General features: G+C 38.4%; 1 protein-coding gene across 1 annotated transcript in view; it reads left to right on the top strand.

Moving 5' to 3' along the window:
* Positions 1–16,454, top strand: part of LOC119893820 (receptor-type tyrosine-protein phosphatase beta-like) — a 64,956-nt gene that overhangs the window by 38,154 nt on the left and 10,348 nt on the right. The window contains 23 exon segments of the mRNA XM_038706168.1: positions 1,258–1,521; positions 1,817–1,978; positions 2,218–2,478; positions 3,140–3,400; positions 3,589–3,856; positions 3,935–3,939; positions 4,072–4,341; positions 4,517–4,780; positions 9,021–9,281; positions 9,404–9,564; positions 9,567–9,657; positions 10,161–10,421; positions 10,635–10,895; positions 10,981–11,235; positions 12,332–12,604; positions 12,711–12,974; positions 13,357–13,629; positions 14,048–14,197; positions 14,413–14,611; positions 15,147–15,262; positions 15,370–15,451; positions 16,267–16,311; positions 16,418–16,426. Coding sequence (XP_038562096.1) covers positions 1,258–1,521; positions 1,817–1,978; positions 2,218–2,478; positions 3,140–3,400; positions 3,589–3,856; positions 3,935–3,939; positions 4,072–4,341; positions 4,517–4,780; positions 9,021–9,281; positions 9,404–9,564; positions 9,567–9,657; positions 10,161–10,421; positions 10,635–10,895; positions 10,981–11,235; positions 12,332–12,604; positions 12,711–12,974; positions 13,357–13,629; positions 14,048–14,197; positions 14,413–14,611; positions 15,147–15,262; positions 15,370–15,451; positions 16,267–16,311; positions 16,418–16,426 — 4,456 coding nt within the window.

Raw genomic sequence — 16,454 nt, 5'->3', positions numbered from 1 at the left:
GGTCAGAACATGACAAACACTTGAGGCCGTACAGAGAAAACTATTTAATATGTAGCTTTACATTTTTTCATACAAGTGGAGGCGCATTACTCAGTCTCCACTCCCTGCTGTCACATCCCTACGCTAGCTCTCTCACCCAAATCAAGAAGCAGTACCATGGAGCGTAGCTTTAATGTCCGAAGCTGTATGCAGCTGACAGTAGCTAACGGTGATGTAATTTAGCTACACATTAGCTACATAGCTTTATGTGGCCTGTTTGATCATTTTATCACGAGCAAAAATGTAACTTAGGAACAAGTTGTCACCACATGCCCTGTCCTCAGTCTCTAACAAACTAACTGCATTAGCTACTTCCATCAATATGTTAAATAAAGTAGGTAGCTTGTGCACCTAGCTAGGAGGCGAACAACTGGCAAACAACTGAAATAATGCCCAGAAAACATACAGTATATACATAGATGAGCTTGCTTGCTTTGCTAATGTCACTTACACAAAGCTTACCTTTCTTTATGTTTTCTTTTTAAGTGGCAATAAATGTTTAACGTGGTCCCGGCCGTCTCCACACGGTTACACTTAAGAATTTACAGATTGCTGTGTGTTCTTCTGGACGCTTTTTACAGATTCATTCTTTATGGTTTAGGTGGCTAAATGTTATTGTTAAGATTTTGCGGACATATCCTCCTATTTCCAGACAGCCACAGCTTCTCCTGTCTCCACCATTCACTTTCTTGGAGTGTGTGAAGGGGGGCGGGGAGGAGTGACAACTGTTAACGGTCACAACGCATTTTTAATCAGCGTTATTGGTTGCATTTGAAGCAATAAGCTTTACATCCAATCAAAGTAAGGATGCTAACAAATAAATCGGACAATGTCAAGGCAAGTTATTGATATTCCCAAAGTTATGGTCTTGACTGGTCTTCAAATAAAATCAAGAGACTTCTATGTGCGAGACCGAGATTCCGAGACGAGACCAAGACCATTAAAAAGTGGTCTTGAGACGGGTCTTGGGTACTACAGCAGTACCTCAGAGTACTGTATGTGCTGGATCTGGGTTGTCGCTCTGGACATTGTTGATGGTTGATCTGCGTAGTGTTGTGCAGATTTCAGGAGCATTGGGGTTGGTTTGACAGACAGGGTTTGATATGTCATTTTTAGTCATGTTGGCAGCATGGCTCTAGGGACAGTTAGACTAATGTTATTGTGAAGATGTTATTTATTAACCTTTATCCATTGTGTTCACTTCTCTGTAATTCACAGTGCCTGATGTAGTCATGAATCTCACTGTCACTGGTTTTACAACATCCTCTGTGTCTCTGAGCTGGACTAAACCAGAGGGAATAAGCTCTTTCTATAGAGTACAATGGACTAATGGCAGTGTAACTGAGACAGTAAATGTGACTACTGGAACATCTACAACCATAACTAACCTGACTGCTGGTGTTCAGTATAATATAACTGTCACTGCAGTGGCAGGTGATGGCAGTACGTACGGACAGAGTACCACTGTGTCCCAATACACAAGTAAGGAAGCACTCACTGGGGACATTGAAGACTCTCTACAATGATTTCAGTTCTCACCACAGAGGTTTATGTGCTGAATCATTGTTCTGGCTTTGAACCTCTTGTGATATTACATATTTGCACATAATGGTGCTAATACCCTTGTCTGTGCTTTTTTGGTTTGCTTTTCTTACACATGGATAGTTTATCTGATTAGTTTATCGGTTTATTTTCTTAACTTTAAATTTACTTCATTTTATGTGTTGCTATTTTTCTCTTTCTCACCTCCTCTCCTTTCTTCTCCTCTCACCCTTAGAACCGGGTAAAATTGCATTACTTACTGTGGCCACAAACACCTCCTCCATCGCTCTGACTTGGACCCCACCTCCTGGTCAGGTGGCCAAGTACATGGTGCGCTGGCTTAATGGCGGAGTGTCGATGGTCATATACACAACAATACCACTGCTGTATTATCCAATCTGATCCCTGGTACTAGCTACGTAATCACAGTCACTGCCATTGCTGGAGGCAATCAGACAGGAGAGTCTTACACATTCACTTCAGTCACAAGTAAGCCACCCTTTCTGTATTTAACATCTTGTATTTAATTATGCACAAGTGTAATAAAAGTCACTCAAGAGGTTTCTCCATTTACACATGGTGTTAGCTGTATGTTGATTTTATTCCCCTCATCTTGTGTTTTTCCTGCATGTGCAGAACCTGCTGTGGTTAGAAGCCTCACCATCATCAACATCACAACATCGTCTGTGTCTCTGGACTGGACTGAACCAGTGGGCAACGTTACCTCATACACAGTTCAGTGGATTGGAGGAGGAGTGACCTTGAATGACACCACAAGTGAATCCTCCTTTACTGTCAACAATTTAATTCCTGGATTCCAGTACAACATTACAGTGGCTGCTGTTTCTGTAAATTCCTCAAACACAGGAGACAGTACCTTAATAAGTACCTTCACAAGTAGGTTCATACTTACTTATATTACGTGACTATAAGCAAAAGCTACGAGCAAACAAAAAAGAAAATAGACACTAAAATTAATTTAAAAATACAAAAACAAAATATTCATATCACCAACTATTGCTCCACTAGCTTCTCTAACTCATTGCTGCTTTTCTTTGTTTTATGTTACTGCAACCTAAATATCTTCTTGACTGTTGGTCAGGCAAAATAAGACCAGCCTCAGGTTTCCCAGATATTGTGATTATAATACGGACGATAAATCAGTTTCTTGGTTTTAAAAAATAAACTATCCCTGCCTTGACAAATAAAGTGAACCACGCAACATACTGCTCAGATTATTGATTACAAGATTATGTTTAACAGCTACAGTTTCACTAATTACAGTTGAGACAATGTCAATGTCCTTAACCCTAAGGGGTTAAATGTTTTTCGTTGTCTGTATTTGAACCTATTAAAACCTTATTGTTCAGGAATATATCAATTTGAAGTATTGCATATGGATTACTAATATATATTGATCATGTTGCGATATAAATTATTTAACTTTTAAAACCTTTTAAATGCCATTTCTAAATGTGACACATGAATTTATTTTGTTTTTTTTTTTACGATGCAATGACAAGATAACCAAACCACCTTTTACTTCTTTATTGTACAGTCCCGGAAAAGCCTGGGAACATTACGATTACAGCACGAGGAACTAATAATCTGAGCATCAGCTGGACTTTGCCCAGAGGGAGGGTTGATAACTACGTGGTGAACATCTCAAATGGGGGATTGATTCCTTTGTACAGCAACATAACAGCAATGACCTCAGCCAGCTTTACTGGTTTAAATCCTGGGAGAATCTTTATCATCACAGTGACCTCTGTAGCTGGAAACTTCAGAGCCACTTCTGACCAGTCTTCATTTGCCACTTGTGAGTGCAACACTCAATACTGTTACTGTTTTCATGATTTTTTTAGATAATGTGCATCTCAGTTTAAGAGTCATACTTCTACTAATGTTTTGAAAGTAAATGTAATTTATTTAAATGGGTTCAAACCCTTGAACCCAATCAGACTTGAAAATGACAAAGTGCCTGTACCTGTTATTCATACCTCTCAGATCCCACACCTCCTGGTTCCATCATAATCAGTCAGAGGACAAACTCTTCGCTCTATATAAAGTGGGCGACTCCTGCTTTGATGGAGGGTGCTCCAAACATCAGCTACATATCACCTACCAGAATGGTGGCGTATCACAAGATGCAGACACCAAGTCAATCAAACAGAGCTGTCTCTGCTTTCCTCTGGAACTTCCTACAATATAACTGTAGAAACAGTTGGACCCCAAAATTTAAGGAGCACGGTTGTCCCTTATTCTGCTACAACTCGTAAGTACAACAGGGAGAAACCAAAGTGTGCTGAAGTGTCTCCATTACTTGGAGTGATTTAATAAATTATTTTTGCAGTATTTGTAAAACAATCAATTGCTTTGTCTGGCCAGCTCTTAAGACCACTGTATATTACATAGCACAATATAAATGTGACTGAAATATCTTCTTATTTAATTATTTTAATTAACATTTCTTGTTTGTCATTTGTCTAGTGCCCAACCCTGTATTGAACCTTGTAGCCAGACCTAAATCCACCACCTCAGTAGCAGTCACTTGGTCATACCCTTATGACTTCAAGTCATATTACACATACTTGCTTCAAACATACAATTCTATGGGAGCACTGATTAACAACACAACAGTCAGCAATAACATCACTGATGTACCAAACCTGGAGCCAGGAACTAGATACAATTTCACTGTCACAACGATAGCAGCAACAGGAAGTGGATCCACGGTGGAACAGACATTCAGTTACACAAGTAAGGCCTTGCATTTAAACACTGTCAAACTGCTGAAGCTTTAATGGATTATGTACTCTAAGTACTTTTTAAATATCCTATATACCTAAATGATAAATGAAATGACAAAAATGTAAAATACCACGTTCTGTTCTGGTCTTTGGTCTTACATAACCCTCTGTGGTATTTGCTGCAGTGCCCAAAGCAGTGACCAACCTCACAGTGCAAGTTGTGAACACAACGTCCATCCAGCTGACGTGGCTCAGACAAAGTGATTATAAGCCAACCTACTCCTACCTGGTGTTAGCGCTCAAGGACACCATGAAGGTTCAGAATACTTCAGTGCTGACTGAGACTTGCACCTTCTTCAACCTGACCCCTGGAGCATTGTACACTTTTAATGTATTTACAGTAGTAGGAGGAGTCACTTCCGAAGTGGACAACACATCAAGTTACACAAGTAGGTCTTAAAAATTTCTGAAATGCGTATATATATATATATATATATATATATATATATAAAATATTGTCAGTAGCTAAAAAGATGATTTTACCTAATCAAAATTGCAATCAGTAGCACTATCCAAAGGACTACGAAAACTCAGTAATGTATTGATGATTATTTTAAAGGGGTGTGTCAGCAACTAAGTATTGCACTTTCATTAATTTGGGGGTCTTTTGAGAAACAGATGTAAAAGAAGAATGATCAGATTCCCAGCAGCAAAGGCTGACACATGGCTTTAAGTCCCTTGTAAGTGTCAATTTTTAAAAGCAATGTAGCCCACAGTTTCCATAATGCAACAAATATTAATGAAAACTGGGCCAAAGACACAAGAAACAGACTATGGGCAAACAAAATGAAGACATTTATTAACAACTAAAGAAAAATACTCAAACGGAAACACAAAGTATAAACAAAAAACTACTTAACTAAAAGAGAAGATACAGGTTTAACTATAAACAAAGAACTAGCAACTTTAACAAGAAAACACTTTCAACGCCCTCCCTCCTCTGAGGGACTAAATGAGGCCACAGCGCCACATAACCATTTGACCAACGCCAGTACACCAACTGGCTCACAGACTGATTCACCAACTACTTTCCTGCGCTCTTCATGCCCTCTTATCCTCCGGGTACTGATGGGGAATTAGGAACAGCTGCATGTGTGAGAAAGGGGAAGGGCAGTACCTGGAGGAGGTCAGCAGAGAGAGACAAGAAACAGGCCACATGGCAAGGCCATAACAGGCTTTGGTCAGAAGCGGTGTTTGAGCATGTTGTTGAGAGCGAGCGTTAGTATTTAGCAACAATTGTACCATGAATGTAACTATGATGGGTAACAGTCATGGCAGGATGTAAATGAAAAAAGGAAAGGTAGGTGTGATAGTTGTGGAAGTTAAACCTATGGTTTGTAGTTGGGCAACATGTCCACAAAGTGAAGCCTACAATGATAAATGTGGGAAAGGAGGACAAACAAACTGAATGGAAAATGATGATAACATTCAAAAAAGAAGGGGGGCATTTTCAGATCGAGTTTGCCTAATATTTAGGAGGCTTCTGGTCTTTGCTACAAACCAACTGCAAAGAGATAGGTTTATCAGAGCAGAAACACTGAATGGTGAAAGAATCACTGTTTATACCCCTGGGAATGTAGCAAAGCTTAGAGGTGTTATTTATGATATACCTTTGGCGATGACAATGGAGGAGATAATTCAAGAAGTGAAATGAGGAAAGGTGGTGAAGGCCACAAGACTACAAACACAAAGAAAAGGGGTGAAAACTGATAGCCTGTCAGGCCAAAGAGAGTAAGAATGGGTTATCTGAGTAATGATGCAAGAGAGTTTATCCCAGCACCACTTTGATGTTTCAAGTGTCAAAAAATGGGACACACGAAAAGGAAATTGTTAAGGAAAACAAAGATGTGCTAGATGTGGAGGTGAATATGAATATGGAAAAAAGTCAGGATACAGAAGTAAAATGCTGCAATTGTGGCAGTGAACATAGTGCTGCTTTTGGAGGATGCCTTGTTCAAAGGCAAGCTAGAGAATTACAGAAATATAAAGTAGTAGTTGTAAATAGAGCAAAAGAGTTAGATAATAGAAGAGTAATAGATGTTTCATCTCCGATGCCAAGTCAGAGGCAAACAGAAACAAATCTATGGACAAAGGAGATGAATGAAGATACACTGATTGTGGGTAAAACCAACTTTGTTGCTTTCATCTGTAAGACTGTGAATGTGGCAATACAGAAAAAGAAAAAATGTGATAAAATCAAGACAATTGTAGAGGCAGCTATAGAGATACTGGGGATTAAAGAAGTTACAGCTGGACTGATACATGAGATCTTGAACCCGTCCACTTATGATGGATGGTTTCAGGGTGATTAGCATCATTATGGTATTTCATATCCTCCACTGGAATGCCAGAAGTTTAATTGCTAATGGACAAGAGCTCAAGAAGGTTGTAATTGATCTGAAAGTAAGACCTGATGTTATGTGTGTACAAGAAACTTGGTTAAGACCACACTTGGATTTTGTCCTACCAGGTTACAGCTCGGTTAGATGTCACAGAATTGGAAAACAAGGTGGAGGATGTGTAAGATTTATTAAGGATATTTCAGAATATAGAAGTGTAACTTTCCCAAATGAGTATGAATTTGTAGTAGCAGAAATGTGTAGTCCCAGAGGAAATCAAAGTAGTACATTTTTACAATCCAAATTATCAATGCAAGCATTCTGTGAGATCTCAGAAAGTGTTGATAGAAGAGAAATATGTGGTGGAGACTTTAATGCTCAGAATACTCTGTGGGGAAGTGAGGAGAGATCACTTTCTTGCCTTAATGATGTAAGAGGTACCTGGGTTAATGTTACAAGAAAATCAGTTTCATGTATAGATCTTACTTTAGTCTCTGGAAATATGAGTAATTTATGTGAATTAAATGTAAAGATATATTGTGAGACAGGTTCAGGTGTGAAGAAGTTTCAGAGACTGATGAAGACTTAACATAGCATGGTTTATTGAGTCCGGCTGAGGAGATACAGTGCCAGCAAACATGTGAACACATCGAATGCCAACACCAAATCTGAAGGGTAACAAATTTTTGTCTTCCCCCTTGTGCCTGTAGGTTTCCCTATTAGGTCATCTTTAGTTGGTCTTAAACCTAGAACAACTAATCTATCTGATGTTTAGACTCCAATGCTTCGTCATATTGGAATCTATTCTATCCATGAGTTGTACTCTAATCTGTGGAGTCAGTGAGTCAGTTCTTGTAAACACTCTTGTAAGACTCAACCTTGTAAGATTCCTCAGAACACGGATTTATGCTAGCATGACGCCTACTGTCTCTACCTTATCAGTCCTAACAAGGACAGGTGCATGTGAGAAATAACTAGAGCTGGAAGGTCAGTGAACACTTGTAGGGTCAGCTAATGTCTCTAAGCTAGACCCGTCTTACTTTTCCCTGTTACACCAATTAAGACACCTAATAATATTCTTTAACAATATGTATGTTCAGGAGGCTTATGTAATAGTAAGATGGTGTGTTACTAACGCTGACTTTGGAAAAATTCTGAGAACTTTGTAGTGAGCATACTGAAAGAATATCGATGGAGGGTGATGTAATATTAATCTGATTGATTATCAAAGAAAGAGAGCTATGGGAGCATTTAGACAAAATACACAAACAACAGGAAAATTATATTTTAAGAACAAATTGTGATGTAACAAAGAAAAAAGATAATTATGGACTGGCTCTTGACACAGACTTTTCATTACATGAGTTAAAAATGGTCCTAGAGGGAAGTGGATATACAGCTCCAGGACAAGGTCAACAATGTTACGCTTTGTTTTGACAATTACCATGAGTGAGGAAACAAGGGAGTGATGCAAAGCTGTCTTTAATTTTCTTCAATCTTCAGTTTTGTTTTGTTTTTATGTATTTATTTATTTATGGTTTTATTTTAATGTAGTAACCTAGTGTAATGAAGTCATAGACTGTATATAAGAAGTGGACGTAGTCATCGTGACGCCTCGAGTTTTGGCCGGTAGGGAACAACCACCAACCAGCTGTTTTCTAGTGAACAACAGTCTTAAAACTAAATATAAAATGAACAAAATGAAATGAGAAAATGAACAGTCGACTCCTAATAAGCTTTTTCAACGGCGCTGGTTAAATTTACACAGTGCAGTGGGTACGAATCACTCTAGCCTTGTTGACAGGTCATCATGGTAATTGCTAGTCATAGATAATGCTGCCCTGAAGCATACTCTGTTTTATGGTCGATTTTCCTCTAAATGGGACCATAATTTACTAAATGAACATCATGTTGTATTGAAGTAGACTTGAAACTAGCGATTGAGACCATAAACTTATTATGAAAGTGTTTACTGAGGTAATAAATCAGCTGAGAAGTAGGGTCATTTTACCATTATTTCTAATGGAACCGGACTTCTTTTTGCAACCAGAAGAGTTGCCCCCTGCTGGCCGTTCGATAGAATGCAGGTTTAAGGGACTTCGCGGTCGCATCAGTTCTCTGACTGGAAGCTTCCTGCTTCAATGAAGTACGTAAAGCCTTGATATTATACACTCCGGTACAGAAGGTGGCAGTATGCACCTAAACGAGTTGATTGCGATCCACCATGAACTCCAGAGAAGATGAAGAAGGCCATAACAGATTATCTAATGTATACTACTTTTTTTTACAGAGCCTGATGTAGTTTCTGGCATCGTAGCCATAGGAAGCACATCTAACATGTCAGTGAGCTGGAATAATGCATCTGGGCAGGTGGCCTCATACGATGTTCTGCTGTACAAAAACAACTCATTGGAAAGAAACTACACAAATCTGAGCAACACTACCGTAAACAAACTGTTTCAGGGCCTGAAACCAGGAGTGCTTTACTGTGTGGCCGTGGTCACCAATAGTGGACCTTACAGAAACAGTTCACGTGTTTGCAATGCAACCTGTGAGTTACATTGACATCAAGCCTTATAAACCTGTGCATACTCAATATACAATTTACATGTACTGCATGTATTTAGGAAATATTTTGAGCACTAATGAAATGGTATTCCTTCTCCTGTTCAGTTCCCAACCCTCCTGGTCCCATCATGGTGGCATCTCAGACTGTGGAGTCCATCAACTTTACCTGGCCCTTTCCAGAGGACATGGACTATAATCAGTACAACTTCACTGTGTCCAGCTTTATGGGCTTGTTTTCAACTAAAAACAACTGGTTCCTGCTGGCCAACTTAAGTCTGGAAGCTACTACAACATATCTGTTGTTACAGTAGGCGTGTGGAACTATGAGAGCACAGAAGTGATAGCAGAAAACTATACCAGTGAGTGTGATTAACATGATCATACCAGGGCTGTGGATGTGATGTTTGAGTATTCTTATTTGTTTACCGGTAGACTTAATTTTCTCTGGTATGGGTTATCATTGCATTATTACTATTTTTGCAATATACTGTGATAGTGATAGGTTACAGATATTTTGTATATGTTTGCAAGCAACAGTATCTGCAAAATAATTATAAGGCTTTGTAAAAAAAAAAAAAAATAGAAAGAAAACTGTTAAATATATAAACATATATATTTAAATACAATTTTTCAATTAGATTCTGACAGATTCTGATGTTGATAGTGATATTATTTAGCTCCTTTATTAACCACATTGGTGAGTTTTATCATATCAAGGCCATTTAGAAGCACCAAGTGACTATTTAACACAGCATATTGACTTCTAAATCTTTATATGTAAACCACAGACCCTATTTATACTATATTGCCCAAATCTGACAAAGAAAAACACATACCTGCTCCATCTGTCTCCCTTTCTCAGGACCGTATCCTGTAACCATGCTGACACAGGCAGGAATCACCACAAATGCAGTGACCTTGATGTGGGAGCAGCAGGAGAGCAAATCTTACTATTCATATGTGGTGCAGGTCTCCAACAGCTCCTTTAGCTCATCTAAAGCAGTCTTGAATACCTCAATCACGATCACTGGACTTCTCTCTGGTAGCAACTACAGCTTCACCGTCACAACTCAGACAGCAGATGGCACTCAGGCAGCTCCTGTGACAGTGTGGTACTTTACACGTATGTAAAATACTGTCTTTACATCTGGGAAGTAGCTAAATGAACCCCAAGCTAAATGAGAAAAATAACTACAGTATATACAACTACATGTGTTTAGTATATGTAGCCTTTGTACTGAGGTCAGTGCTGCTCATTTGATAGACTGTCATAATATGAAAGAAGATTATGTGATTTGTGTTGAATCATAAGAAACTTCCTTTACTCTGTTTGTAGGGCCATATAGTACAAGCTGGTCCAAGGTGGAAACCTTAAACTCAACTGCTATACATCTGGTTTGGATGAAACCGCTGGATTACAAGAATGGATACACATATACGGTTACGACTACAGGCTGTGCCTCCAAAAACATAACCGTCGCAGAAGAAGACACACTGATCTCAGAGCTCACCCCTGGGACCAACTGCACCTTCTGTGTTTATGTCAGGGCAGTGGATGGCACCGAAGGGCAGGCAAACTGCACCTCTCAGTACACTCGTAAGACTCTTACTGTCATTTCTCTTTATTTATTTCAAATTGTCAGTGTTGCTGAGCTTTAATCCTTCTCCCCACACATTAACAGAGCCTGGGACAGTGCAACCCAGGATCTCCAGCCAGGGCTCCAATAGTTCAATCCTGGTGTCATGGACCAAACCTCCTGGGAAGGTGGAGTATTATAATGTTTATCTAAACGGGACGTCCACAGCTTTAGTGCTGAACTCTATCAGTACCTCCTGGCTGTTTAGGAACCTGGCCGCTGGAATACTTTACTCTGTCGTGGTAACCACATTTAGTGGACCCTTCAATGCATCATCTGCATCAATTACTAATGCAACTTGTAAGTATCAAGGTGTTAGATTTTAAAATTCTGTTTAGATTTTTTTTTTTTCCACTGCCTTTATTTATTATAATTGGGTTTACATGTCTCACAATGTGGTGCTGCAGTTGTAAGCATAGCTGATGTTTAAACCTTGATGGTCGCCATCATGCGGAAGGACAATAATACAAGAAAAAAAAATTATGTCAACTGTTGATTGTGTTACGCCGCAACCTTTGGTGGCAACATGGGGCGAACAACACCCCAACACTGACCCAAACTTAACACATATAAACACCTTTAAAACAACCAAATCAAGGGAATTTATTAACATAACAAGAAGATAAATTAAGAACACCAAAAACACAAGAAGATAGCACAAAAATGCCCCAGCTGAGAGGCAGCAAGTCCAGCAGTCCCAAATCAAGAAGCCTCCTTTCTGACGCTTGCACAGGAGCTTTTAAAGACCGCCTTCCAAGGCCAGGTGGCCCTCAATCAGCAATCAGCTGAAGTGCTTAAGAGGCAGAACTAGGGCAGAAAAGAACATAGAGAAAGCACAGAGAGACACATACAGCTGTAACAGTTGGTAAAAGAAATATTTGACTGTATGGTTATATTTCATCTGTTGAGGACTGCACTACATGGCTGCTGACAGACCTTGCATTGACAATCTGTGTTGTAGAAAAATCAAACAAACAGGAAGACATGGATGTAGTCAACAGGATCATGTGACTGTGATGTCTTTTTATGAATGAGTAAGGTTGCTCTTCACCATCAGCCAAATCTTAAATCTCACATGTCAGAACTTCCTCTATTAAAAAGCTTCTCCAAATAATTAAAGGCAATGAAGTTTACCTGTCTTAAGCAAAATTTAAATGTCTGCAAGTTGATACTATATCGTAGTGAAGTGGTAGTGAGGGCAACTAAAAAGTCATGGTATGCTTCGGAAAATGGTTCACAGTAATGTAAAATTGTTATGTTTTATACGTAATAGAAACCAGGCAACACTCTCAGCATGGCCCATTGTACATTCATATTTTAGTGAGCTATGAAGAAGTTTTAGAATGATGTCACTCTGCTTGTTGACATTCATTTTGTGCTATTCCTCCCCTCTAAGTCCCTAACGCTCCTGGGCCAGTTGAGGTCCTGACGAAAACAACCAGCTCCATCACCATCAGGTGGAGGGACGCTCCTCTGATGACTGGTGCATCATTCTTCTACCAGCTGACTTACACAACCCAACAGGGAAGGGAAAACATCTCCACCACCACCACCACCAATTATACCTTTGCCCCACTGCCTTCTGGGACTTCTTACAACATCTACGTGGCAACAGTGGGTGTCATGGGTTTTGAGAGTGGGAAGGTTCAGATCCCCATGGTCACCACAAGTAAGGATTTTATTTCTGTACTCAATGTGCAAGCTCAAGCACTTTCCTATTTCAGCTTTACTGTCTGGTAACTTTTATATCTCTCAAATCTCTTTCAAACTTTCAGGACCGTTCAGTGTGCGGTCTGTTAATGCTACTACAGAAGAGAAGAACATCATAGTCATGTGGAAAGAACCTGACGAATACAAGGAAAGCTATCGTTACAATTTGACCTGGCAAAGCTCAGATGGGTCCATTAATAGTAACATAACTAATATAACCGAGTATAATATCAGGGACCTGATACCTGGCAGTCCCTATATCATTAATGTCATCACACAGACCTCTGATGGAACACAGAGTGCTCCAAATTCGACTAGCTGCTGTACAGGTATGGTCATAACAGATCATTTTAATTTCATATAGACTTGCAATCAGATATTTCGAAATGATTCCCTCATTCAACTGTGCATGCATGGAAATTGTAAAAGTTTATTTTAGTTTAGTAATTTCAGGTTGTCTAATAATGATTTAGTAATTGTTTCTTGTTTTCTATCTATTGATTTTTCTATTGATCAAAAAATTAATCCCTGCTGCAGTTAAACTAACCTAGGTTAATGACAGCTGGTCACAAATGTTTAAGTAATGAAATGGAAGTCTGTCACAATATTTGATATAGCTGATATTTCTGGTCAGTATTCCAAAGATTTTGATCACCTGCAGACACTGAAAAAACATGTTTTTCCTGACATTCATTCTGTTTGATGCTGCAGATGCAAGTCCCGTGGAAACCGTTCAATGTACTGGTCCGAACACAACAAACGCAGAACTCATCCTGTCCTGGAACTGGCCCAAGGGCCAATACTCTGACTTCCGGGTCACTGCAATAAAGGATGGCAAGATCATCAACACATTATCATCATCCTGTTGTAATCAGACTTTCTCCAACCTCCGTCACCATACTGAGTACAATCTGACTGTGGAGACTCAGAGCTGTGGAAGCTCCAGCACCCCTTTTTCTTATCTCTGCAGTACAGGCATCACAAGTAGGACATTGTGTTTTGTGAACACTGTAATTAAATAACTGTGAATGTAAACCATTGATTATACGTCCAAACATATTTAAATACAAGTTTCTAAAAGTGTTTGAGAAACATGTAGCAAGGTGTTATATGCGGTTGCTAATGAGAACCTATCAATGCTCAAAGATGTCTGATCATTTCAGATGCTCATTCCATTTAATTCAAATACTGTATCTGTGGTCAGTTCCTTGATTGATCTGTAGCTGACAGTATTTCTGGTTCAAGTACAACAGATTGCCTTGTGTTGTTTAGCATAGATAATGATATTATTGGGGAAAAACATCAATATAGAAACGGATATATTTGCATCATTGCATTCTTTTTGCAGTATTGAGGACAAAACTTCTCAATCAAATCTTTTCTCTTTCATATTTTTTCACAGTTCCACCCATTCCAGATAACTTTGAGTCATTGGTGAGAGTGAGTGAAAAGGTATACAACAAGTTCTCTCTTAAGATTGACTCCAGCCTGCTGAACAACACTAGTGGGCCAATCACACATGTTGGGGTGCTGATGACAAGTAATCTCTCTGGTGGGTTTCTTTTTCTCTTCTAAATGTCAGGGAGTGTTGTAACTGTGTCATGCTATCGTAATCTATTAGTGCTGAGGTGAATATTTATTGTCCATGACATCAATGTATGTATTTATAACTGTTTTTGTTTCACATGATAAAATAAATTAGACTCTTGACAAGAACTTTCTTGTCAAAAGCCATTTCCTGTTTTCGTTCATTTCCTGTCCATCCAGATGACACTTCTGATTTTACAAAGTACTTGGGGAACACTTACTATGAGTGGAAGGCAGGGAGTACTCCAAGATACCTGGCAACAGTCAAAAAGACCATCCAAACACGCAGCGAAGAAAATCCTCTGAGCATACAAGTAGGAGATGGATCTCAGTGGGAGGGCTACATTAATGGTGCTCTGGACGCCAGTCGAAAATACCAGTAAGACCACTAACCATATTATATAGTGTATGAATGGGTGTGCAGCAGCATATAATATACAGAAGTAACTTGTTGATGATACAATAACTTGTGAAAATGTATTAAGATTACCTTCTTTATTGATTATTGCTGTATTCTGTGAAAGCATTAGTACATGAACTGCTACTAGTACTTTTTATGTAGTCAAATAATGTATGTGTTTTTTCAGCAGTCAGTCAAGTGTTTACTGTAAATATTGCTTTTACATTTTCAGTCTAAGTAATGATTTTATTTAAATAAATGTATTTAAACAGTTTATGTTAGGGAGGATGTCATTCGTCATAATTTAAATAGTACAAAATCTGGTTACTTGTGTTTTATAGGCAGAAATATTAACCTAGACTGACGTTCCATTTATTCTTTGATAAATCATTACATAATCCAGCAAATATTACAGCATCAGCTATTTCTAGATATGCAATGACAGAGATTAGGAGCAAATAAAAAAGTCACAGTGTAAAATGTATATAAACCACTAATTTGTTCAATCCTACAGATATGCTATTGTGTTGTTCACCAGTCTGACTGTGCAAAACACGCTTGTGAATGGTTCATTGTCATTGGTCTCAGTAACAAACTTCTATCCTGTTATTGAACTCCCAATGAACCCAGGTACCACATTTAAAAACATAGTTTTTTTTTGCTATGAAATGCAAATGATGAAATGCTCATTGGCCTTTTTCTTTGTCTCTTTTTTTTAACCTTTGTCAACATTTTAGCAATTGGCATTGCTATTGGAGCAACACTGGGATTTGTTTGCGTTCTCATCGTCCTGATCGGCTTCATTATCTATTGGAAAAGGTTTGTCATTTCAGTGGTGGAATGTAACTAAGTTCATTTACTCAATTACTGTACCTGAGTATTTACATTTTATGCAACTTTGTACTTCTACTTCCCCACATCTCAGATGGAAATATTGTACTTCAACTCCACTAAATTTGTCTGAGAGATTTATGTACTAGTTACTTTATAGATTACATTTTTTCGTACCCTTCCTGTCCAGTAATATCACCAAATTTGGTGAACTTCAGTTTTTCTGATAAATTGAAGGATGAAGTGTTCCTCTATGCTTTGAGAAAATTCTACTTCTTAAGATAAATAAACTTTTTAAAGCCCCCTTGGATCACCTGGAAAATGCAAAACATTGCTGTTTTTCTGAGCTCATGTTGACTCTTTAGAAATACATGGTTCTCACAGGACAGAAATGCTACAAAATATGATGGTCTGAATTAAACTACCTATCAGTATACAAAGTACTTAAAAATGAGCTCAACATTAAACATGTACTGCAGTAAAATAGAACATACACATATGTAGCAGGAACATGAATCCAGAAACATCTTATAAAATAGTAAAACACTGACAGGGAACATTTTTCTGCACAATAATTACTTTTACTTTTGATACATTGTGCTGATTTTACATACATACTTAAGGTTTGAATGCAGGACTTTTAGTTGTAGAGGAGTATTTTCACAGTGTGGTATTAGCACTTTTATTTTATGTAAAGGCTCTGTATACTTCTTCCACCACTGGTCATTGTCATAATTGATAAAAATTACTATTAAGTCAGTTTGTATAGGTCTAAACTTTAAACTCACAATTATTCACTGTAGGTTTTCCACGAAAGAAACAACAGACATCCAGATTCAATCCATGAGGTAAGGTTTTAATTTTTACCACGTTACCATTATAAGTAAAGTAAATAGACAACAACTGTTTCTGTAACTGTGTGTCAACATTGCTCTTTCCTCTTTCCTTTTCCAGAGCTAAAGTGTAAGTATCCTTTGAATCATAAAGTATA

Source organism: Micropterus salmoides, unplaced genomic scaffold, assembly GCF_014851395.1.
Source record: "Micropterus salmoides isolate LMB-PRFRI ecotype aquatic unplaced genomic scaffold, ASM1485139v1 Ms_hic_scaffold_8, whole genome shotgun sequence".
Classification (NCBI taxonomy): Eukaryota; Metazoa; Chordata; class Actinopteri; order Centrarchiformes; family Centrarchidae; genus Micropterus; species Micropterus salmoides.
Note: the sequence above shows the minus strand (reverse complement) of the source record. Positions and strands in the feature narration are given on the sequence as shown.